The 25,107-nt window shown below is 55.7% G+C and overlaps 1 protein-coding gene across 12 annotated transcripts in view; it reads left to right on the top strand.

The window, feature by feature from the left end:
* CACNA2D2 (calcium voltage-gated channel auxiliary subunit alpha2delta 2) overlaps window positions 1-25,107 on the top strand; it is a 143,915-nt gene that overhangs the window by 101,203 nt on the left and 17,605 nt on the right. For all 12 annotated transcript variants that reach the window (XM_045050543.1, XM_023249031.2, XM_045050536.1 and 9 more), the window contains exons 4-7: window positions 10,363-10,422; window positions 18,204-18,248; window positions 21,478-21,619; window positions 24,920-25,051. In XM_045050543.1, coding sequence (XP_044906478.1) covers window positions 10,363-10,422; window positions 18,204-18,248; window positions 21,478-21,619; window positions 24,920-25,051 — 379 coding nt within the window. The remainder of the gene's footprint in view (window positions 1-10,362; window positions 10,423-18,203; window positions 18,249-21,477; window positions 21,620-24,919; window positions 25,052-25,107) is intronic.

The following is a 25,107-nucleotide window of genomic DNA, read 5'->3' as shown; positions in this document are numbered from 1 at the left end:
GGTGGGCATCAGACAAAAGAGTGATGGCAGTACCACAGGGAATTCTGGAAACCAGCCTGTCAGGAGCACGAGGCTGCCTGGAGGAGGTGAATGAGCAGTGACCCCTAAAGGATGAGGAGCAGCAGGTGAAGGAGACAGGGAGGGAAGGGCAGTCCAGGCCTAGGGTACAACACAAACAAGGGTAGGGAACCTAAGCGTGGCAAGAGAGCAGAGCTCAAGGTCATTGTGGTGGGAAAGTGACAAGGTTGGCAAGGCCAGGCCACACAAGTCCCTGTAAAGGGTGACAACAGGAAGGGCAGGGGACAATGGGACTTTGTGGGAGGCCTGAAGTTGTGGGAGCCTGGGGAGGATGAGCTTATGCTAAGCAGCTTGGGTAGGAGTCTGAAATTGGATTGGAGGTGGTTCTGGAAAGGTCTGGTCAGAAGAAAAGGGAGGTGATGGGAGTAGGGGGCTTTGGAGAGGAGCAGCTTCCAAGGGATGGCCCAGCTTGGGTAGAGTTGGTTGAGTAGGACATGCAAATGGGCCCTCGACTCCTCCCTGAGACGGAGTTGGGCTGGAGGCCAGGCAGGATGCGGGGGGGCCAATGGACAGAGGTGGTGCTGAGGGAAGGGAAAGTCCACTGGCATGAGCTTCAAATGAAGCCACGTCAAGCCAAGGTCAGAAGGCCCAAGAGAGAATCCAAGTTGTGGTGGAGCAGTCGGGAGGTCCCTGTGATGAGCTGAGGGAAGGGGCAATGTCGGAATTGGGGCTGTATCTCCGATACCCAGAGTGAGTCTGCATCCTGCTCAGAGTCCTGCTCTCTGTCCATACCAAGTTCTCCATCCCCATCCCCAAGGCCCTGGGAGGGTCCAGGCAGGATTCTGGTCCCCATTATACAGGTGAGAAACAGGTCCCAAGAGATGAAGGCTATGATTCCCAAATAATGCACTGGGCCAGCCACCAAGCCTTAGGAGCTCCAGCCTCCCAGCTTCTGTAGCAGGGCCATTGTTACACCCAGGCATGCACACAACACCCACGCCCATACATGCTTGTCTCCAGAACATGGCCTGATGAGGGAAAGGAGTCAGTGACATGTCCTGTGGTGCACATTGATAAATGACATGTCTCCCATCTCCTCTAACGGAGAGTAGCCAACAGCCCTGGGCCTGACATCCTCACCTGGTGTTCTCTGCAAGTGTTTTTAAAGGCATTAAAAAACAACAACAACAACAAATGTTGGCAAATTGCACTGGACCATCATTCAGAGGGAGGAAACCTGACAAAACTGGAAAATTTATGAGAAATTCCACCTGGCTCACCAGGGACTGATCCACCTGTGGAGATGTGCAGGTTTCATGCTGGAGGCTAAGGGGGTGCCAGCTAGGTTGGTGGATTCTCACCCATGTGAGCCCCGTGAGGGATTGTGCTGAGTGGGTCAGTACCTTGGAAGGAGCCCCTTCAGCTTTGGAGTCCACATGGCCCAGCCCTCAGCATGAGCTCCTCGGGGGCAAGGTGCTTGCCCATGGCTAGGCTCTGGGGCCACAGCCCAAATTCTGACCTGTGCGTTGGGTCTCTCGGCTTATTCCTCATCAGGGAAACTCTCACAGGTGCCTGTCAGGGAACCCAAGAGCAGCAGCAGTGACTGGGCAGGGCAGGGCCCCAAGAGCCAGGCCCATCCGATTGCCCTCAGCACAAGGCTGTCCAGGGCCACATTCGTCCCCTCCTGAAGCAGCCCACCACCAGAGCCGAAATTTCCTGAGGGTGGGCTTCATCCCCAGTTCCTGACAGCTGCTCTGTAAATTCAAGCTGGCCCCTGTGAGTATTCTGTCCAGCCACAGAGGCCCCTTTCCCTGTTCACAGTGGACACATTTGGATCCTGCCGTGTGATCCATTGGACCCAACTCCTTCTATACTGACTATAGTTCCCTTAAAAAGCTAAAGCAGTGAAGCCAGAAGAATTTATGTCCTCACCAAAGTGCCACATCACCTCCTTTCCTTCTTACTCTTCCTACATGGCCTCTTACTCCTGATGTTAAAATGTCCAGTTTAGGGAGCACCTGGGTGGCTCAGTCAGTTAAGCATCCAACTCTTGATTTCAGCTCAGGTTGTGATCTCATGGTCGTGAGATTGAGCCCCGTGTCAGGCTCCACGCTGAGCATGGGGCCTGCTTGGGATTTTCTCTCTCCCTCTCTCTCTGCCCGTCTCCTGCCTCAAAATAAATAAGTAAACATTTTTTTAATGTCCGGTTTTTAAAAATCCTCCCAGGCAAAATGCAACACAGCAACCTTCCCTGGGTACCCAGGATGTCCCAGAAAATCTTATCTGGTCTGAAATTCAGGCCTCTGGGACACCAGGTTCCCCAACCCCAACTCTGTTTTTAGCAGAAGCCACCCCTCACTTCTTCCTGTTTTTCCTGGGAAATTAAAACACAAGCTGCCCTTGCAGGCAGGACCAAGGAGGCATGGAAATCGATAACCAAGCCCAAGATGCCCAGAGAGAGCAAGCAAGCCCAGGCCTGGGGGTGGAGAGGTGGGTGCCCCTCCACAGGGGAACCACACACAACTTGAATGAGTTTTTTCCTGGTACATGTATTCTGACCTTTTTTTTTTTTTTTTTAAGAAAAAAAAATCCATTTTACTAATTTTTTTATCAACTCATGGGGGACGTGTGCAGCTGGTGAGGGAAAAGGTCAGGGGGCCCGTTGGCTGCCAACAACAGCACAGGCTTCACCTGACGGCTTTCCCCTGAGGCGCCCTTTGCTTGGAGGAGTGTTTGTCATTTTCCCTGCAGCTTTGGTTGCTGGAGTTTTGGTCTGACGTTTGAGTGTTTGTTTTTCATTATTTTGGTGGTTGTTTTTTATCTTTCAGCTGTAAGTCTGGTTAATACAGAAAGGGTAGGTCAGATGTGTCATGGGAGAGGAGCCAGGTGTGTCCAGTGTGGACAGATGCAGGAGAGACAGAAGGAGGGACTTGGGAGGGAAGGGGTAGAGAGGATGGGAAGTCAAGGCCAAGTGTGGTCCTGCCCAGGGATCACTAGTGTCAGCGGTACACTTGACAGGAAGGCAACTGCTTCCAATCGACTGCTGTCTGTTAAGTCATGGACCCTGGGCAGCCTGCTCTGCCCAGGCTGGTGTGCTTCTCTCCACCCCTGAGAACCCAGAAAAATGGGGGATCAGAACAGAACCTGCCCTTGGAATGTCGTGGTGAGTGAGGCTGTGTCTATAAAGCCCTGAGCACATCACATGCTGCATATGGTGGCAGTCAAAGAGTCATTGAGGCAGCCGTCACTCAGGCAGCAGGCACTGTCCGTCCACATGTGCGCCTCCCCTAAGCCACAAGTTGTGCAAGGATGGGGCCAGGTTGGGATCTCCTGGTTCCTGACTGTGGATGTGCCCACTTGGAGCAGATGGTAGACAGAAGGACAAAGGCCCACTCAGGCCAAGGTAGCAGGAAGGAAGAGACCCACAGGGCCATGAACCCCAACCCCACCTGCACATCTACCCCTATTGTCAGCCCTGGGGCTCAGGCTCCTCCTTGCTAGGCTGCATCTTGCTTCATTATTATGCAGATATTTTAATTATGCAGATATGTTTTTAGACAGTTTTAAATATGTATATTATTTACTCATTAGACCATAACAGCTCTGGAAATTGGAAATCTGTATTTAGTATCTATCAGTGCACAATACAGAGCTAATACAGGGCCCACAGGCAGGGAGGGAAGCAGGGTGGCAGAGGTGGCAGTGCTGGGCTGAGCAGGGGCTGTTGGACACCCTGGTCCTTACGCCCTCCCGGGGTCTGGGCCCAGCGACTCCAAGGTTGGAGGGTGGGCTCAGAGCAGCATCTGGGAGGCCAGTTACTGATCCACTCTCCTGAGGAAAGGACAAAGGAATCACTCTTGGAGGCGAGGGGTCGGGGGGAACAGCCCAAGCAGCAGCCTTCAAGTGGCCAGTCCTGGTCCTTCCCTGAGGTTCTCACTGTCCAGTGCTGCTTATAAATGTGGGTTGACGCCCCCTCTACCACTTCCTCACCAGGGGTCTGGAGTAGTGGCACTAATGCTCTGAGCCTCAGTGCCCTCACCTGTAAAAGGCAGGGGAACAGAAGAATCCACCTCTCCGGTGTCTTGCCAGGGATGGAATGGGGAGGGTGAAGAAGAGGCCCAGTTTTCCACCTGTCATTGGATTAACTGCACAGTCAGTGAAGCCCTGGCCCAAGGTAGGTGCCAGGGGTCATGTCTGGTGTCATCTATCACCATTACCTTCCTTGCAACCCTCTGGCAGTGTTTCCAGGGCATCTACTTGGTGCTAGGACTTTGCTGCCCCCAGCCTCCATCTCAAAGCCCCACCCACCCCCAACCATCACAGCTTCTGCCGGGCTCAGCCCTCAGTGGCCCAGATCTTAATATCCCACTCCCCATGGGTTCAGGGCCTTTTATCCTAAGCCTCTTGTATCCTCTTGGAAGAGGGAGTAGCTCTAACTAATTAAGACCAAACCTCATACAACCTTTCCCTCTGGGCTGCATGAAACAAATCCTGTTTGATAGGCAGTGGCTCCCCAGACCCTTTCAGGCTAGGCCAACACTGGGTTGAGAGGAATGCCCTGGAGAAGCAGGGGGGGGGCACACCCAAATTGGGGGAGGAGTGGGCCCTGAAAGAGGAGAGAGAAGCCTGAGGCCCCAGCCCTGTCTCACCCAAGCCCCGCCCCTCCCAGCATGCAGTGAGGCTGGACCCTCCAGCTGTTGGCCTCAGAGGAGCACCCACCATGACTCCAGGCCCTTCATCTGTGGCCATTGGCTCTGCGGCAACGGAAAGATGTTTAACTTAGTGAAATTTGAAGGTGTCTCCTCAGGCGAGCTTTGTCCCCAGCCCGGCACACCACCAGTCCTCCTCTTTTTTGCCTTTTCCTGTAAGAATAGTTTCCAGAGCTGAGAGAAATTGATTGTTAAGTGAAACTCTCTGCTAATTGCCTCTGAAATGCCTGCTGTTATTGTGATGGACTTGGCCGTGAGCAGCCCTGCTCAGCAGTCCCACCATGGTTCCATCCAACGCCTTGGCCACGATGGGGACATCCCAGGCCAGGCAAGCCACCATCAGCAACTTTGCAGCAGCATTACCCTGATAGGCAGCCCTAACCCTCCACAATGTGATGAGGAAAAGTGGCTCGGAGAGGTTGGACCATACATGTGGGGTCACACAGCTGTCTGGCAGAGCCAGGCTCAAGCCCAGGTCTCTAGCCAAGTTCAGAGATACTCTGGTCTTGAGTTAGCAGACGTTCATTGTGCACCTACTGTGCGCAAGGGGACAGGTTATTGTAAACTTAACAGCTGCCAGATGCAGCCCTCACCAAGCTCGGAACTCAAGGAAGAAAGCAGATGAGATGTGATGGGGACAGATGGGGGCTTGGCAGGGGTCAAGGAGTGGTTAGGAGAATGAGGTCTAAACTAACACCTCAATGGTGAGGGAGTGAACCCCCTGAGGAGTCTGCATGACGATGCACAAGGTGGAATTAGAATGTGCAAGGGCCTAATAGCAGAAGACCAAAGGCTGTGGGTGGCTGAGGGATGAGAATGGAGCATATCTCCCCCAGACAGGCAGTAGCCTGGATGTGGGACCAATCTGTGGGCCCACTTCTGCCCCTGCCCTGCAGGGATCTTGGTAAGTTCTGTCTTTACCTCTGGGCCTCAGTTTCCTTCCCCACCCTGCCTACTCAGAGCCTTTTGTCATAAGGACCCAGGAGAGGTGGGAAGGATGCACTAGGAGAATGAACCTTAGGACAGGGTGGGGCTGGGCTGCAGGTACATCTCCCAGACAGCCTTGAGCTGGGCTGACTCCTGTGGGCTCTGTGGAGATGGGAGCACGAGGCTCTGAGTGCCTGACAGGGGAGGGGAGTCCAGGGACTGGGTGAAGGCAAAAGGAGACTTCCAGGAGAGGTGACACAGCCTGATAGGGCTGATGGAGATGATGTAGAGCACGTCTCACACAGTAAGAGTGGATAACAGAGGAAGACCCAAAGGTGGGCAAGAGCCTTGCATGCTTGGAGCCAGCAAGAGAAACCTCCCAGGGGACTTGACCCTCTGGGCAGCTTCTAGGGGTTGGAGCAAGGGGGCTGCCAAGAACCTACCCACCCTCTGAGTGGGTACAGTTCCCTCCTCCAATTTACAGACAAGAAATTGAGGGCCAGCGGGGAAGCCACTTATGCAAGGAAGCCGGGATTTGAACCTCGGCCAGGGCTCCAAGGCTCTGGGAGTCAGGTTCTGATGGCTGCTTGGAGCCCCGCAGGCATGCCAGTGGGTGGGCCTAGCCCTCTTCCCTCTCCCCTCTCCCCCCCCAGACCTGATGGGACCTCCAGCTGCCAGAGCTGGTCCAACGCCCCCCCGCCCCCATCCTGCCCGCCCCCCCCCCCCCCCCCGCCCTCTGCTGCCTCAGCCCTTCCTACTGAGCCACCAGGCCTGTGTGTTTAGCAGTTTCCACACGTCCAGCGCCCGGGGATGGACTGATTGATCTGTAACACCGAAAAAATAATAATGGCTTGATCGTTACCGAGGATTAAAAGTAATCCTTTCGCCGTGGCTATTGCAACTCCGTTATTCACGAGTCAGCGGGCTGACCTGGGCCTTCGAGCCTATGGGACTCCATGGATTCAAGGAAGCTAGGGGCTAGGCAACCCCCCCACCCTGGGTCTCCCTCACCAGGCCCCCCTCACCTTGGCTGCTCAGCTAGGGAGCCAGAGGGCCTGCAGCCCCCATGTTCCTCTGGCCTGTGAAGCCCAGAGACAGAGCTGAGCCCTGAGAGGGTAAAGGAGCTGGCACCCCTGGCCAGCAGGGAAGGTGGCTGCAGGAGAGGACAGCCCCTCAAGGCTGTGGCCCAGTTGCAGACTTCAACTGGTGCAGTTTGGTGTTTGTAGCCCCATCAACCCTGTGGCTTTTCTGAGGCAAGAGGCCTGATTCTGGTTATTCCCATACCCTGCGCTCGCCTCATCCCCCATGAAGGGCAGTGGCCTCAGTGGAGCCCTTCACTCTAAGAAAGGTCTGGGGTCCCTGGGAAGGTCACAGGCCACAGGGTAAGGAAAAGGGCCGTGAAGTGATTGCCCAAGGCTCACCCCTCAAGGTGTGGCCCCAGGGGCCGTCCCTAGGCCTCATACCCTCTCGTCCAGGCCAGGTGCTAAGCTTGCACCCTAGTAGATGCTCAGTTAACAGTAATAACAAGTGTTGTGTCATGTGTGTCACACAGTAATGTCCTCTACAAAAGAACATGGCAGGATTGTGAATCAGGGGCCTCACCCATCCTGGGAGTTGGGGTCAGGGTAGAGGCGTTTGTTGTTTAGGCTGAGAAGAGGCCCCAGGATGGAAGTGAGCGCAAGTGCACCCCTCGGGAAGGCAAGAAAGACTTGCCTTTTATATGCAGAGCCATGGGAAGCTACTAAAGTGCTTCAGGGCAGGAGGTAGCCTCAGGATGAGATCCACATTTGGAGAATAGATGACAAAGGGCGAGAGAGGACACAAGAGCCTGAGGGAGGGACAGAGCCTGGGCTGGAGATGAACAGTAGGCGGTTTGAGTGATAGCACAGATGAGATATAGGCAGCAGGGATTCCAAGACGGATGGGCTCATTCCGAGAGGAGATGGTATGAGCTTAGTGGGCCTGAGGGTCACCCTAGGAAGGTGTCCAGGACCTTAGAGGGGGTCAGGATTGGAAGCAAGATATGGAAGGTATCTAGGAGTCTAGAGACCTGTGGTCCCTGAAGCTGGGTGAGGGGGGTAGGGGCCCCCCAAGCAGGCACCGCAGAGCAGGTGGGCAGAGGATGGAGCCTACAAAGAAGACAGGTTGGGTAGCAAGAGAGGGGATCAGAGTCCAGGAAGGGCTCAGCATTATAAAGTGAGGGGGTTTGACTTCAAGAGGGACTTCCCTACCCTGTCCCCAAGACCCCCAGCCTAATAGTCTTCCTAGCATCCAGTGCTCTTGGCTGGAGGAAGAGGGGGAGCTAGGCCCAGTGGGAGTAAGGATGGCGCTGGTCAGCCCAGCCTGCCAGAGGAGGAATCCTGCCCCAGACAACAGAGGCCACAGCTCTGCAGGCCGTACCCCACCACCACAACTGTTACATGCTGGGAGGGAGGAAAACTGGTCTCCCGGGTCCTGATCCCCATTTCCCCATCATGAGCAGCTGGCAGGCTTTGTTAGAATCTCCCCCACTGAGGTCCACGTGCCACACCAGGCCTGGACCAATGGACAGGGGGTATGTGTCCTAAATACCAAGAGACCAGGGCCTTCTGAGTAAGCGCTGGAGGCCAGGAGGCAGGACCCCACTGCTCCACCCATAGGATGGAATGGGGCAGGGATGGAAAAGCACAGCCCCTACTCTACAAGAGTTGCCCTGCTCCTCACTGGGCATCGTGGAATGTACCTTCAGACCTTGGTCATGGGCTGGGTAACACAAACGTGGCTGAGGGGCGCCTGGGTGGTTCGGTTGGTTAACAATCCACTTCAGCTCAGGTCACAAACTCATAGTTTGTGAGTTCAAGCCCCAGCATCAGGCTCTGTGCTGACAGCTCAGAGCCTGGAGCCTCTTCGGTTTCTGTGTCTTCCTCTCTCTCTGCCCCTCCCCTGCTCACACTCTCTCTGTCTCTCTCTCAAAAATAAACATTTTCAGGGGCACCTGAGTGGCTCAGTCAGTTAAGCATCAACTTTGGCTCAGGTCATGATCTCACTGTTTGTGAGTTTGAGCCCTGCATCAGGCTCTGTGCTGACAGCTCAGAGCCTGGAACCTGCTTTGGATTCTGTGTCTCCCTCTCTCTCTGCCCCTCCCCCACTCATGCTCTGTCTCTCTGTGTCTCAAAAATAAATTAACATTAAAAAAATTTTTTAGGGGCGCCTGGGTGGCTTGGTTGGTTAAGCGTCCGACTTCGGCTCAGGTCATGATCTCACGGTCCGTGAATTCGAGCCCCACGTCGGGCTCTGTGCTGACAGCTCAGAGCCTGGAGCCTGTTTCGGATTCTGTGTCTCCCTCTCTCTCTGCCCCTCCCCTGTTCATGCTCTGTCTCTCTCTGTCTCAAAAATAAATAAATGTTAAAAAAAATTTTTTTTTAATTTTTTTAATAAATAATAAACATTTTTTTAACTAAAAAGAAAAAACAAGACAAACGTGGTTGTGAAGGCCAAACTCAGAGCCCCAGCCTGACCCAGACTATGTGACCTTGGAAAGGTTTCTCATTGTCTCCCTGCCCAGGTATCCTCATCTGAGGAAGACATGAGCAGTGACAGGTACACATGCTGTGTCACCAGCCTGGTGGCAGGCTTGGTATGCAGTAAGTGACCAGTTCACTGTAACAGTCGTCAGTATGATTAACAGGACTTCACTGCACTCAGCTCCACAGGAGGCCCCAGAGGGCCATCTTCAGGAGCTCCAAGAGTTCCTGGAGGGACAGAATCCATGGAGGTGCAAAATAAGAATCTCTGGGCAGCCAGGGTTCAAGCCCTGAGGGTGGCAGAGTACCAATGCCTCTTTCAGGAAGCCCTCCATGACATCCCGAATTCCCACAGCACTAAGCTTCCTAGAAGCACTTCAGCTACTCCTGCTCTGGTTCTACCCAGTTTTGTGCCTGTTTCCTCCTCTAAATTGTGAGACGACAGGGCTGGCTGGCCTGCCACATCTCCACACATCAGCATGGTCTGGTGCCAGGCGTGGTTGGTAACAGGGTGTGGGATAGAAGGACACAGAGCTGTGCTCACAGGCACAGGGGCCATGATGGAGGAGAGTGCAGGAACCAGCCCCAAAGGGTGGGCCAGGCTTGTGTGGAGAGAAGGCTTGGAGAGCCTTGCTGGGAAGGGGCTCAAGAAACCAGGACAGGGACAGTGGTAGGGGGCCTGGGTGGGCAGAGGTGTGCTAGGGGTACCTCCTGTTGGGCCCTGAGCAAGCTGGGGACAATGACACATCGGCAAGGCACTCTGTCACTTGTGGCAGTTCACCCTTGACTAGGGAGGGCCTCCTCTTGGCACTGGAGTGACACTGGTTTGTTGGAGGTAGAGTGGCAGTGGGGCTTGACTCCAGGGCCTGAGGCCTACTACATCCCAGGGGTCCCCCTGCCATCGTGTGGGCAGGAGATGTGCCTGGGCTAAAGTACAGGGAGTCTCATAGAGATGTCACAGGGAGATACCACTCAGGTCACTGTGCAGGCTTCACCTGTCCTATGTGAACCCAGCTGTGGGTGGGGGAAGGGCCCCCTTAGCAAGCTGAAGAAGGTCTGGGGCCAAGGAATCTCTGAGGGTCTGGCAGGATGGGACAAGGGAGTCCGTGAGCCAGCCTGCACCCAGGGAGTACTAGGGATGGAGAAGGCTTGGGCTGGGCATGAGTCTTCCTCAGCCTCTGACCTCCCTGTGCTCTGTTTCTCAGAGATTGGCCGACGCTGCAGAGAACTTCCAGAAAGCCCACCGCTGGCAGGACAACATCAAGGTAAGAACTGCAGTGCCCTCCCCAGCCCCTACAACCTGCCCACCTCCAGCAAGGACAGATGTGAATTTGGGGGAGGGGGCGCTGCCCAGAAACACTGGAGGGGCACTGAGAGCTCTGTGGAGTAGAGCCTGGAACCTTTGTCCAGCATTCAGCAAACATTTGAGGCTCCCCTTGGTGCTGGGAGAGAGGGTGCAGCTATGAACCTCTCACTCCACCCCAGAGGAGCTATGGAGTCCCCCGCGGGCAGACATGCTGTTCTAAAGTGATGCTCCCCAAAGTTCGTGTTAACCTTGGTGGTTAAGGATGTGCCCAGACTCTGGAGAGACCCTAGGGCAAAGAAGTCCCTTGACTCCAGGACTTTTTAGACTTTAATACGCTGACTTGGAAGAGTCACTGCGGGAAGGGGACAGAGTTCCCTGTCTTCCAGGAGGCCGTGAGCCTAGGATAGGGGACTAGGCTGTCACAGCCACAAAAGCCCCTTCTTCCACCAGGAGAGCTCAGAAGGAGCCCAGGTGCCGAGGGAGTAGAGGGGTGAGAAGCTGGTGATAGGTCTCTTCTTGAGGGTGGAAGGGCCCAGAATGTGGAGGAGGGAAGGGAAGCCTCACTGCCCCCCAGTTTCAAACCCAGGTAACCCTCACAAATTCAGGCAGCTGTGTGTGATTTGGACTGAGGCTGGATATACCGGCACCATTACTGTGAAGCCAGCATCTCAGAGGGTCACAGTAAGCCAGAAGGTAGACTGAGGCAGGGTTCCTCCCAAACTCAGGGAACCTCCCATGCCAGGGATGATGGAACGCTCAGGGACCAAGCCAGTTGGTGGTGCTCATGTGTCCTCCACAGCTGCTCAGGCCTCTGAGCCATGCCTCCTGGTGGTCTCTGCCAAACACCGGAAGAGGCACCAAGAGCTGCCTGCTGGGACCCAGGGACCAATAAGGGGCGGGTAGGCCCTTGCCACTGCAGCTCTGGGCCTGGCACTTCTGGGGGACAGGTGGATTATTATCCCTACTTAAACTGATGAGACCACTGAGGCACAGGGTGGTTAGACCGGCCTGACATACCTGTTGATGGCAGAGATTCACAGCTGGGCTGCCAGATACCAGGAGGTTCATGCCTATGATCCAGGCCCCCTCAACCTGTCTGTCCTCCTCCCTGGTCCCCATCTCTCCAGGCCACCCTGAGCCCTGCCCTGCCTTGCCCACACCATGGCATTCTTCCTTTGCTGCCTGGTGGGTATTGGCTGCTACCCTTAGGGAGCTCATGTGGGGTTGGAAGTAACAGATGATTTTTTACAGTGAACACATAAATGAGCTGATGACTCCTTGGACTGATCCCACCACCCCAGGAGCTCAGGACTGGCCCTTCTCTCCCTCCCTTTCCAACACCACCACCCCACGGGACCCACGGGTCCCCGTGCCACCTCAGCCCCTTGATCAGAATATACACGGTAGGGGCGCCTGGGTGGCTCAGTTGGTTAAGCGGCCGACTTTGGCTCAGGTCATGATCTCACGGTCCGTGAGCTCAAGCCCCGCGTCGGGCTCTGTGCTGACAGCTCAGAGCCTGGAGCCTGTTTCAGATTCTGTGTCTCCCTCTCTGCCCCTCCCCTGTTCATGCTCTGTCTCTCTCTGTCTCAAAAATAAATAAACGTTAAAAAAAATTAAAAAAAAAAAAAGAAATATACTTGGTGGTAGCCACTGGCACCTACCACTCAGACCATGCCCCCGCCTGCAAACAGCCCCCACTCTGGTAACTCCTCTGCAGGACCCAGCCCTCAGCCTGTGCTCAGGGTCCCAGGATCTGACTGTTCCTGTCCCCTTGTCATCCTCATTCATCACCCAACTCCTCCTATCCCCCAGCCACACTGAACACCTCACTCCAGACCCATTCCCAATCTCTGCCCGATGCCTTCTGTTCCTCCTGGAGGCCCGGCTTGTCTGTTCCTTCTTAGTGAGGCCTCTCCCATGCCCCGGCCATCAGCTCCTCCACTTTCTGGGTATCCAGGACCCTCGGCTCTTGCTCCGGCTCTTTGCTTCTGACATACCTGCATCCTCCCTCCCCACCCAGGACTATATGCAGAGCAGACAGGACTGGGAGTGAAGGAAGAGGGAATGATGGAATGAAAAGACCCACCCTCAGCCTGGTTTTCTCTCCCTCCCAGTCCAGGCCCCAAACAAGGAGACAAAGAGGCTGCCTCGGCCCCAAACCTATTTTTTTCCTGATTCTGCAAAAGACCCCAAATTTCCAAGGATCATCCTGCCAGACTCCTGACCTCTGATTTGCAGCTACTCCCAGAGGCAGGAAGAGCTTATCCCAAGCCAGAGTGGGCACCACAGGGGCCTGCCAAGAAGGAAGGCCAAGGTCTCAGGGGCATCCAGAGGGTGCTGGGACCAGTACTGCTTAAGACACTAAGTAACTGTGGGGCCCAGCAAGGGTTTGCCCCTCTCTGGGCTCCAGTGTCCCCGTCTGGCAAAGGACTAGCTGGTCTTTGGTGCTGCCTGCTGGCCCAGGCATGGTGTGTGAAAGGGGAGGTCCACATGTCAGGCCATAGAGATGCCAAGTTGGTGACAGTGTGGGTGCATCTCTGGCCCTGGGTGCTCTTGTCCTAGTATGAGGCAGAAGTGAGCTCTGGCCAGCCCCCTCCCCTCAGCTTGACCTGGAATGCCCCCAGCTGTGGGTGACCACAAGGCCAGCTGGTGTTTACCACCACCTCCCCCTCAGTCCGTCAGTCTGCCTGTCTGTCTATATCTTGAGCAGGGTGAAGCTGTAATCACCCCCTGCTTCCCAGCTGCTGGGTCAGGGCCCTGTTCTTCACCAGAAGCATTGCCTTGCCCCAGCTGCCAGGACGAAAGGCGTAAGTGCTAATGGTGGGCCCATTAGCTGGCACACCAGCCATGCCTGCCTGGGCTGCCAGTGAGAGCTGGCAGCAGCTGCAGGTGGGGACTGTCCATGCCAGGGGGGCACAGGGACTTGAGGCTGGGAAAGGGATGGTGTTTTTGTCCCTTGCAGGCACACCACCCACCCTTGAAACCATGTCCTTCCCAGTGACCTTCAGAAGGTACAGACAAAGAGCCATATTCCTCCCAGCACTCTAGGAGAGCCACAACCCCAGTGTCAAACCCAGGCCCTTTACATACGCCCGGCCGTCTCCCTGTAACACCCTCTCCTCCTCCTTCAAAATAGCAATGCCTCTCCCTCTCCAGTTAACTCCCTCGGGCTCCTCTTTCTGGTCTCTAAGCCTAGGATTGGCACGCGCTGCCCCAGGCCAGTATCCCAGTGGGCTCATCTGTCTGCCCCGCTCAAGGCTCCTCTAGGCCAGAAGCAGCTGGACCTGATTCAGTATTGCCCACCAGCTGTCCATGTACCCAGTCGAGTGCCCTGTGGACAACTTGGCCAAGAGCAGCTGGGCCTCGGTCTTCTTACCTCTGAGATGGGGAGAATGGCACCCGGCAGTTCTGGGCACAGAGAAGATGCTTGGCACATGGAATCCACTTCACGATCAGTAGGACGTGGCCCTCCCTGTATCAACAGCACACAGTAGGTCTATATGCAGACCTCTGAGAAATGGACAGTGGTATAGCCACATCTGTATACACATACCATCTACACCAGCCCAGGGACTTGGGGGATCCTGGGGTCTGCAAGGTCAGAGCTGAGGTAAGAGAATGAGGGAGCCGTGTCTGGATGTGAAGGCCCCCAGTTCCCCTCTTAGTCTCAGGCCATGACCCCACATACTGGCTGCGGCAGAGGCAGGGAACCTGTAGCCACAGCCCTTGGACCCCAGGAAAACCATGGTCCTTGTTAGCAGGCAGCACCTCCCATGACCCTGCAGACAGACAGCAGGTGCTCTGGTGCCTATAACACTTAGGGTAGATGAAGATGGCCTGCCTGCTGGACACCGTGCCTGGCACCACCACCACACTGTGCCAGCATTATCTGCCATCTAAACCGCCACCAGGGAGGAGCTGGGCCAGGGCATGGGTGGAAGAGGCAGGAGATGCCATTGGCCCCAAGGCCTCAATGCCAACATCGGGACCTGTGGGAGGACAGAGTCCTGCCCTGGGAGTCTAATGGAGGAAGCAGTCCTACTCTGGGGAGTCTGGGAGTGGCGGACACAGCTCTACCCTGGGGGGTCTGATGGGAGAGGTAGCTCTGTCTGGGAACCTAAAAGGAAGACTGTGAAGGCTGGGCCAGGCCAGAGGAGCCGGCTGGACAGGACAGGTGGCCTCCCCAGCCTGAAGTCTGCCCCAGCCATCAGGCCTGCTGCCTGCCTCTCTGCCAAGCCGGCGACAGACGGCTCTCTCAGAAAACAGTCCTTTTGGCTGAGCTGAGCTGGCAATGAGCCAGGGCAGGAAGGCCAAGCATCCTCACTGTATCCCATGGTACCAAACGACACCAACTGCTATTCCCCATGCTCTCTTCCTCACCCTGTTTCCCACCTGCCAGCACCCCTCGTGTTCTCTTTTGGGCTCAGCTCCAGCTAAGGAAAGTGTATGTGTCATCTATACAAGGGCCAGGTGGGCCCCTAGCCCCACCCTTCATGTGTCATCTGTGTACAGAAATCCACACGGGGGAGAAATGTGAGTTCAGAAGGGGTGATTCCCTCCACCCCCTGCCCAGTTTGAGCAAAATGGCCCCTAAAATACCAGGTAATAGAAAGGGGTGTTGGGTATAAACCCCAGACATTAGGGATGCCCATTTCTCCACAAACAGAGGGTTTCTTCCACATTCAGGCCCCTCCCAGGGCTGTGGAGTTGCAAACCTAGGGGCCGCCCATGCACAGGGTTGGCCCTAATGCCTGGGGAGGCCCTGCTCCCTGTCCTAGTTCCCTCAGAGGGGGCATCATCATCATCCCGACTTTATATAGTGGGAAATCAAGACCCTGAAGCAAAGCCTCACTGAGGCTGCAGGATTTAACAGGCACCCGTGCCTCACTGATGAGATGGCGGTGACTCCCGGGGGTAGTTATGGAGCTGCTGGGGATTTTGAGGCTTCAGGCTTTTTTTTTTTTTTTTAATTTTTTTGTGTTTATTTATTTCTGAGACAGAGAGAGACAGAGCATGAGCAGGGGAGGGGCAGAGAGGGAGACACAGAATCAGAAGCAGGCTCCAGGCTCTGAGCTGTCAGCACAGAGCCTGACGCAGGGCTTGAACTCACGAACCGTGAGATCATGACCTGAGCCGAAGTCGGTCGCTCAACAGACTGAGCCACCCAGGCGCCCCAGGCTTAGTCTTCACTCACTGTTCTGGATCCCAGAGCTCACATGTTCAGGTCAGGATTTGAGGCCAGGACCCTTTGCCAAGGCCCCTGTGTGTAATCACTAGGTACCACCTCCTCGTGGTCTTACCAAGGCAGGGCAGTAATGGTGGACACCAGGGCACTGTGCAGGCCAAAGCAGACACAAAGGCCTCTCCAGGGACCCTCCCACCCCAACCCTGATGGTCACACCCCCAGCTCCACATCACATCAAGCATAGAGACCACAGCTGTGTCTACAATGTATTTTCACACATGTGACCTTGCCCGCCACCACCCCATGCTAATGCTACTCTCTCCCAAGGAAGGGGCATGGCCTGACCTCTCAAGGTGGGAGACGTAGGGAGGGGTCCTGCCTCCTGGGGGACAAGGGCCACATACAGATTCCTGAGCCTTGCGCATGGTCCACAGGGGACCGGAACCCTCCTGAATGACACGTTCCCCCTGTGTCACTGATGCCACCAACATCTGGTTCTCTGCTGAGACCATGAAACAGCAGGACAAAAAGACAAAGGGAGCCATTGGGGCAACTGGAAGGGTGGCCCAGGGGTGGCCCGGGTGCAGACAGGAGCCAGCCCAGCCTGTGAGAGAAGCACAGGTCTCCTGGGGGCCCCAGAGTTGCCGGCCCCTGCCCATGCCCTCTCCCGTCCTTGCTGGAGGTTTGCTTAAAAAGTTGGTGAGTGAAGCCCCATGTTCTAATCTGCAGTCCTCCCACCGCGCCCGCCTGTTTTCATTACGGAGGGAAAGAGCATCAGAGCCGTGTTTATAACCCCCTTTTAGATAACAAATCACATTTTCTTTTTGCCAGCGAGTGTGTTGAATTGATATTTTTTCCCCTCGGTTTAATGGGTTTGTGTGTTCAGGAATGATCTTCATCAACCGAAACTCCTTATTGTGTTTGATGTAATGTCAGCTTTCATTATGTGCTTCGGTCGGAGCCAGGCGCAAGGAAAGGCCGAGCACCCTGGAGCCTGGGCCCCGGCCCTCACCCCCACCCCGGGCCCACCTGGGCTCCAGTCTTCCTGGACTGGTGGGTGGGTGGGTGTGGGAAGGGTTGGAGATGCAACAGGAAGGCAGGTTGGAGCCTGGGTGCGAAGCCTTTCTTACCCCTGCCGTGTCCTCATCTGTATGTTGGGGAGTCACAAGCCCCACAGAAGCAATCAAGTCTCCTCTGGTCTTACGTTCATCGGCTGTTGTGGTCTTGCCCAAGCGTGGTGCCAGGCATGTAGTCAGTGTTGCAGAATGCTTGGATTATGCTTACGGGTATAGCCAGTGGCCTGTAGCCCCCAGACCTCTGGTGGGAGACAACTCACCACTGTCCCCACAACAGGCCCCCATACTGACCACCTCGCACCATGGCCTCAGACCCTGCACCTGGGCAGTCACCAAGGCCAAGCCCCACCCTGAAGCATGGGGAGCCTGAACTAGGAGGGAGCAGTGCAGCCCTGAGGTCACACGGCAAAGAAGCGGCCAAGGTGACTTCTGCCCACCAAAGAGTAATCGCTGGCTCTGTGCTTGCTGTATTACAGCCAGACCATTGGGAGCACCACTGGGACCAAACTTCTTGATCAACACCCCCATTTTCAGACCACAAAAAAGCAGACTGCCAGGGCCATGCACCAGGTTTTTGCTGTACAAAACAGCACTGAGGAACACTGGAAGAGGGTGACTCGGACAGTGGCCTTATCCTGTGTCCTGACCCTAGAGCCCACAAGGGCAGGAGTGGAATGGCCCTTCCTAAGCCGGTGGCACTCGATGGCACCAGATTCACCTTCTGGCGGCCTCTGTCAGCCACGCTCAGTTCTGATTAAAGATCATTAAACATGAAATTAGCCCGTTTGTGTTACGGGTCCCCGGGGTGGCCGGTGATTATGACGCGCAGATGGCCAAGAACCCAGGCGTCGGGCAGGCGGGTGAGGCCGGGATGTGTGGGGCTAACACTGCAGGCGCAGGCGGCCGGGAGGCAGGCGCGGGGGCTGGGCTTTGTTTTCTCCCGCTCCTGTTGTGTAAACCCCCTTGCATTTCACAACAAATCACAGATAATTAATAAGTACATGCCCGTAATGAGCAGGCTTTTTAATAGAAGAAATTGGAAGATGCGGTGTCGAGTCATTATTTCACTCTGGCCCAGACTCGGCTCTATTTTCCCATCTTCCTCACTACACCCCCCCACACACACACCCTCCAACCCCGGTAGTGCTTCAGTCAGAGTCTCTGCAGACAGGCTGGCTCTGACCCCACCCTTCAGCTGGGCTGCAGTACTAAGACCCTGGTCCTGCAGTCCAGGAGCCCTGGGGAATCCCCACCCAACCTGGAGCACCACATCCCCCTGGAGCCTGTGAGGGCCCCTGAAGGGCTTTGTCTGGGGTGGGGGTGGGCATGCCAGGCCTGACTCCCGACAGCCCTCCCCCTGGCTCCTCTGGATGAGAGATGAGCGAGGGGACCGTTGCTGGCCTCAGGGCAGGCATCCTGGCTGCACCTCAGGTGACCTTGTAAGAAGCTGTGGGGGTCAAGGTGTCTGTCTCCCACCAGGAGGAAGACATCCTGTACTATGACGCCAAGGCCGATGCTGAGCTGGTGAGTGCCCCACCTACACTGGGGGAGGGAGAGCTGCCAGAGCCCCACACCCTCCCTGGGCTAGTGGCCTCAGCTGTGAAATGTTAGGTCTCAGCTTCTTCCACATTCTGAGGTCACCCTGCAAAGTACTGGTGGCACAGGCCCCATGCCCAGCCCCAGACAGGTAGTGAGACACTTGGACCTCATCTGGTGGGTCAGTCCAGGTGCCAGCATGGAGGGGACTGACTGCTATGGGAGCAGGGAAGAGGGAGCAGTTGGGAGGGCTTCCTGGAGATGTGCAGGCAGGGCCCGGCTGTGGCTGTGGCTGTGGCTGTAGGCCATCGGGTGTGTTTCAGATGGTGCAGGTACCTTCCCTGTGGTGAGGGGAGCAGCAGCTTCATTTGTGCTGAGCACCCCACAGTGGTCCCCGCTGTGCTCACCTGGAGCTCAGTCAGTCTTGCGCTAGCTGAAGAGGCAGCCCAGCCCTGTGCCTGTTCTCCAGACGAAGGACAGGACTCGGGCTCTGCTGGGGTCACTGCTTCAGAAACGGCGGCACTCGGGGTGACCGGAGGACCCAGACCTACACTGCTTTTCTGCCTCTGTGTCACTGATTAGCCCATGTCTGCTTGGGCTGCCCTGTCACCAGAGGCCTCACATGAAAGACATAGGACCATTTTGGTAGCAAGGGACCTACTGAGGAGGCAAGAGTGCCCAAGAGTGCAGGGCACTCAGAGTAGACAGTGTTTGGTGAACCTGTCAAGGCCCAAGTCCATCTGCCTGCCTTTGAGGCAAAAGCAGTTGAACCTGACTATCTCCTCTGTGAACAGAGGTGTCATAACAGCTCACTCTCTGGAATCCCACCTGCACTGGCTGGGGCAGGAGCCCCCAGATCCGGTGTTCCTCTGCCAGGCTTATTGGCCAGGGGCATTTCCTGGGGTGAGCAGGAGGTAGACAATGACACCAGGAGGTGGGCAGGCAGGAAGCGATCCCTGCAGAGGGTCCGTGGTGCCAGGCTGGCCTGGGTAAGCCTTCAGGAGGGCAGGCGGGCAGGGGGCCCAAGAAGGAGGAGTGGGTGGGCTAAAGCAGGTGTGCTTCCCCCTTGGCTGAGCCTCCGTGGCTCCCAGAGAAGTTGCTAAAATTAAAGCTGGAATCTGAAATTCAAATGAAGAGCGAACCTTTAATTAGACCCTGAATCTAATTCCTTACCCCCCTCAGCAGCGGGCTGTAATTTTAGCAATCAGTGCATTAAATATAAACCAGGAGACGGCAGTTGCCCACCATACAAAACCCCTGGCATGGGGGTAGCACTGAGGGGGCTTCTTGGCCTTTCTGGTACCAAGGCCCCTACCAGGATCCCCTGAACTCCCTGTGTCCAGGACTCCCAACCCCTGGCCCTAAATCACCGATTCCCTGCCCCTGGAGGGAGAGTCATCCTCGGTGGGGCTGGGCTAAGGTCAGGCCAAAAGCTGGGCCTCGCCTGGCCCTCCTATAAATATGCACATATTTGCCAACTCCCCTGCGTTGTGTTGTTTTGTTTTTTTAATCTTTGCCAGAGGTACAGTTAGAGATCTTTCTAGACCATTTACTTTTAAATTACCAACCAGAAGGTGGGGGTGGGGGAAAGAGAAGGAAGGAAAAAGTTCGCCAGCTGATAGCTTATCAGAACGGAATCCAAATGTCACATTAGTTGGGAAAGTTGGGAGATTAAATTTTCCAGCGCCCTTCATCTGCCGCTGACATTTCGGGGGCTTTCTTCTCCCGCACCTCCCCCTCCTCCAAGCAGAACGTGAGTGGCTCACGCCTCAGAGGCGGCAGGCTCCGCAGCTGCCTGCCCTGGCTTTACCCAGCATCCAGGAGCTTCTGAGGGTCCTCCAAGGGTGTGCCGAGGTGGGCAGAGGGTGGCACACGTGGTGAGGGATGAGGGGAGGGCAGCAGATGGCTTGGATTTTGCCGTACAAAATCCACCCTTGAAGAGATGCTGCAGACCCTTCCGAGCCATGCCAACCCCCACACGGCACCCCCCATCTAGGCAGTAATTCATTCCCCAGGCTGGAGGATGGACCCGGAGCCCTCCTGGGCTGGGGACGTGTAGAGAGACACGATCACCCTTTCCCCAGACAAGATACAGCGGGAGGAGGGAACACCGCGCTTGTGCCTAGGACCCAGTGAGTGGTCGGCAGAACCACGAGGGGGTGGAAGTGAGCTGAGCCAGAGGTTGAAGGGCACTGAGGGGGCATGTGGATAGTCCAGCTGCTTACACCCCTTCCTCCCAGGGCACAAGGCCCCCCCCAGCTCTGCCCCTGCCCTGCCTTGATCTCCGTCCCTCCTTGCCTCCCCCTCTGGCTCTTTCTTGCCTTCCTCTTCATTCTCTGCCACCATCTTCCCTTCCCTTCCCCCTTGCACACCTGCACCCGTGCCTGCCCCCACCCCCACTCGGCTGCAGCATCAACACTGTAGCTGCAGACCCATTCCTGCCAGCCTGTGGTGGTGGGCGGGGGCGCACGGCGCATGCCCAGCCTGCTCGGCCGAGAGATGCCGTAATTGGCACCTGTCAGGCGGCTGCAGCTCATTTTAGAAAGTCAACGGGGACCTTTGCAATCCTGCTGCTAGCGGGCGCTGAGGACCCTCCCTCCGGAAGTTACTGGGTCTCAATGCTAGCCTCCACCCCAGCCCAGCTCTCCCCCCAAACTCAGCCCCTACAGCCATCAGCTGTAGGGATGGTGCCCCTCCCCCAGATGGGGCAAGGGCCCTCTCCCTGGTGCCAAAGGAACTCCATGCAGGGGATGGGTGGGGCCCAGGGAGCGTGGGGGTGTGGGTTCCAAGGCTCCTGGGACGGGCTGCCTAGGCCTCCCTGTGATTGCATAAGCCTGTCCTTATAAGTAGAGGGCTGCAGCCCGCTCTTTCTCAGTGGCTCTAAGGTTTGTCTCCTTCACTGATAATTGGTTTTCAAGAATGTGGGAAAGGGTCAATTTGGCATTTGGAATTTGGGTTTAGCAAATGTAGGGATGATGGGTAGGGTGGGCAGGGGCAGGTGGGAGTCACAGGCCTCCTGGGTAGAGGGGTCCGTACCCTGTATCCATCTATTCCTGTGTCTCTCCATCTCTCTCCGTTTCTAACTGCAATAGTCTATGATTCTGAGATGCTCCTAATCACCTAGGCTCTGGCCCTCTCCTGCCTGCAGAGCTGTCCAACCCCACTCCCCATTTCCCAGCCCTGACACTACTGTGGTGGGGGGTATCCCTTTCTGCAGGACGACCCTGAGAGTGAGGATGTGGAGAGGGGGTCCAAGGCCAGCACCCTAAGGCTGGACTTCGTTGAGGACTCAAACTTCAAGAACAAGGTCAACTACTCGTACACGGCCGTGCAGATCCCCACGGACATCTACAAAGGCTGTGAGTGTGCAGAGCAATCAGAAATAACCCTCCCCCACCACCATGGGGGCAAGGCCCACTGCCTGGGCACTGCCAGGTCCCAGGTGCTCAACCAGTGCCATCTGCCTTCAGCCCCTTATACCCAAGGTCACACATGCTCACCCACACACAGTCATCAAATCATTCTCAGGCACGGCCTGACACTAACCCTCAGCAAACTACAAAGCACTCAGACTCCCCACCCCGTGCATGTGCAGTCTCCTGCCCATGTGTAGACGTGTGCCCACATGAATGCTTGCACACAACTTGTTCCCCTACATGCTGGACCAAGTCCCCACAGGCCCCCAAAGCAGCTCCTCCCCACCATCCCCCATTCCCTGGCCCCATGCAAGCATGGGTTGAGGAGCTACCACATCAAGTGGCCTCAAGGGCTGGAGGAACAGGGACATCCTCACTCACAGACAACAACCTGGAACGTCTCCTTCCTTGTCCAGGGACAGGGCAGCTTTCATAATGAGGAAACGAAGTCACTGCAGCTGGAAGGATTTGAGTCAGACATGAGGAGGAACTTCCTGAAGATCTTGGGAGGTGTAGGGGAAGGAGACCAAGAGTCAAGCACTAGAGAGAGAGCTCTAGCAGCAGGCCTTAGGGCCCTGGGGTCTGTTGAGCATAATTCTGTGAGCACCTACAAGGCAGCCTCAGAATCCAAGGGTCCCACCAGGTGGAGGGTCTTGGAACACAAGTCCCACAGCTTCTGGATAGTGTCCAGAATGCAAGGAATCCTCCAGGGTCCTCAGGGAGGCCCCCCTCCACCCTTAGGGTCAGCCAGGCCTTCTAGGCAGCCTCAGGCGTGGGTGAGGACAGATGCTTCCCCCCCACACACCATCCCATCCCTGCCACAGGCCGCCTGCAGGCCACCTGCCCGAGCCAGCCGAGGAGCACTATCACAGGCAGGCACACTAATTAAAACAGGAGCCATACCGCCCTCCCCAGTCACCCCTCGCTACCCACACAAATTACATTTTATATGTTTTTTATTTACTGTGTCACTTTTAATTAAATCTGTAATCGCCTGCCTGAGGGGGCATGGTCCCCGTTTCCCAACTCAGCGTGATCTGAGAGTGTGTGCACATGGGTGTGGGTGTGTGCACATGGGGCTGAGTAGCAGGCCCTTTCCAGGCAGGGAGGCTGGAGTGCTTGCACAAGTGTGTCTTACAGTGAATGCGTGTGTGTGCATGTGGTCGTGGATACCTGCAGGGACAGCCCAACTGAGGTGGGGGTCTCCTCTTGGCTCTTGACCTGAGTCAGTAACACCCCTATGGCAGCAGCTAGACAGGATTCCAGGATAGTCTGCTCTAAGCCTCTCATTGGGAAGATGGGGAAACTGAGGCCCAGTGAAGGTTGGGACTTGCCAGGCAGACTCTCCCAGGACAGGCAGTACTATATGAAACATTTGAGAACCTGGCTTTATTTTTTTGTTAAAGAGAAAAATAGAAATTGTTCGACTCACTAAGTTTCTAAATTAGCAACAGGACCATAACATACTGTTCAATAGGCACAGCCAATGCTAGAAATGTGTTTTGTTTTCACATTATAGTCAGTTAAGGGAAGCTACAAGGACAGAGAGAAGGGAGAGGGAGCAGAGGGAGAAGAATTAGGCAGCACACAAGATGCAGCAGAGGCCACACACTGGAGGGAGAGAACAGAGGGACCATGCCCTGGAATGTGTCAGCGCCCCCTAGGCTGTGAGTGGAGCCTTGAACATTTATATCTTTTTTTTTTTTTTAAGTTTACATATTTATTTTGAGAGAGCACACAAGTTGGGGAGGGGCAGAGAGAGGGAGAGAGAATCGCAAGCAGGCTCCGCATGGTCAGTGCAGAGCCCCACGCGGGGCTTGAACCCATGAACCATGAGATCACTACCCAGCTGCTTAACCCACTGAGCCACCCAGGCGGCCCCAGCACTTGTATCTTTAAATCACAGCTCTTCATCTGCTTTAAAGATTTCAGTGTTCAGAGGCTCTGCTCTGAAGAGAAGAGCAGAGGCTTTGGAAGGCATTCTTGGGTTTTCACTTGGGGTGGATCTTTGATAAGGATCTCAGGGGCAAGTGGGACAATGGTGTAAGAAAGGAAGTGGAAGAAACTGGAGGAAAAAAACAGCCCCTAGGGGAAGGGGTCAGGTATAGAGGCCTGGCAGTAGCAGGTATCCAGCTCCTGGTGGGTTTTTTGTTTTTTTTTTTTTTTTAGTGTCCTACATACAGGGACAGACACACTACACATAAGAGAACACGTGCCACACACATACATCGGCCGGATTTAGGCCTGTCCTGAGTTGGGGGTGGGGATGCTGCTCAAGGCATCCTGAGTCACTGCCCTGGCTGAGGGATCTATAGGACCGAGCCCATTCATCTGACAGGAGCCTTGATCTGTAAGGGCGCATAGGGGTGGGTCTGGCCAAAGAATCACCTGTGTGCAGCCACAGAGGTCAGGGGAAAGGGAGGGTGAGGGTAACTGGTCATGGGGGACTGTGAGAGCAAAACCCATTGGTGTCCTCCAATGGGTGCAGAGTGCTGTGCCCTTGTGCCCATGGCAGCAGTCGGGCTGCTGGGCAGGTAGGTTGAAGGGTGAGGGACCCACACACCTGACTGGAAACACAGAGGTTCAACACAGATATACCTGTTAGGGAGTGTAGGCTGTATGCATGTGTGTGTGTGTGTGTGTGTGTGTGTGTGTGTGTGTGTGTGCGTGCAAGTGTGCGTGCAAGTGTTGGAGCAAGATCATAGCATAGCCCCTGCCCCTCCAAGAGCCCCTGCCCCCGCCCCTGCCTGCTCCTGGCCCCAGTTGATTAATCATGGAGCTGAGTGGCTTCCAGCTTATCAGGTACCTTAATAGCTGAATAATTCCAGCCCCATCATCGGGCCCTTAATTGCTTTCTTGTGGCTGCAGCCCGGAGTGCATGCTGAGTGGGTGAGCTCCCAAGGGACCAGCTGCAAGCTTCAGGCAGCATGCTGGATGGGCATCCCAAGGTACAACTCCCTGCCACCTGGGCAGCCCCTCTCCAGGGGCCACAGGCCATAGCTGCCCTGCCTGATCATGTGGGGCCTGGCTGAAGGGTAGGCTAAGCTGACTCAGGATGGGGTGAGGACCTGGAAGTCTTCCTGAAGGAGCTGGTGCAGCCCCAGCCGAGCCTTGGGGAATGAGATCCTGGCTAGGCAGAGAGCAGGTGAGGCTTTCCAAGCGGGGCATGTCATTGTGGTGAGGTCCCACAGGGGGACTGCCCAGGTGCTTTTCACCTCAGCCCCCCCCCCATTTCCCCCGCAGCCACTGTCATCCTTAATGAACTCAACTGGACAGAGGCCCTGGAGAATGTGTTTATCGAGAACCGCAGGCAGGACCCCACACTGCTGTGGCAGGTCTTTGGCAGTGCCACAGGAGTCACTCGCTACTATCCAGGTAAGTGTCAGCCCGTCTCTCCTGTCCACTCAGCACCCAACCCTCCTCCATCACCT

Source organism: Felis catus, chromosome A2 (genome assembly GCF_018350175.1).
Source record: "Felis catus isolate Fca126 chromosome A2, F.catus_Fca126_mat1.0, whole genome shotgun sequence".
NCBI classification, from domain to species: Eukaryota; Metazoa; Chordata; class Mammalia; order Carnivora; family Felidae; genus Felis; species Felis catus.
Note: the sequence above shows the minus strand (reverse complement) of the source record. Positions and strands in the feature narration are given on the sequence as shown.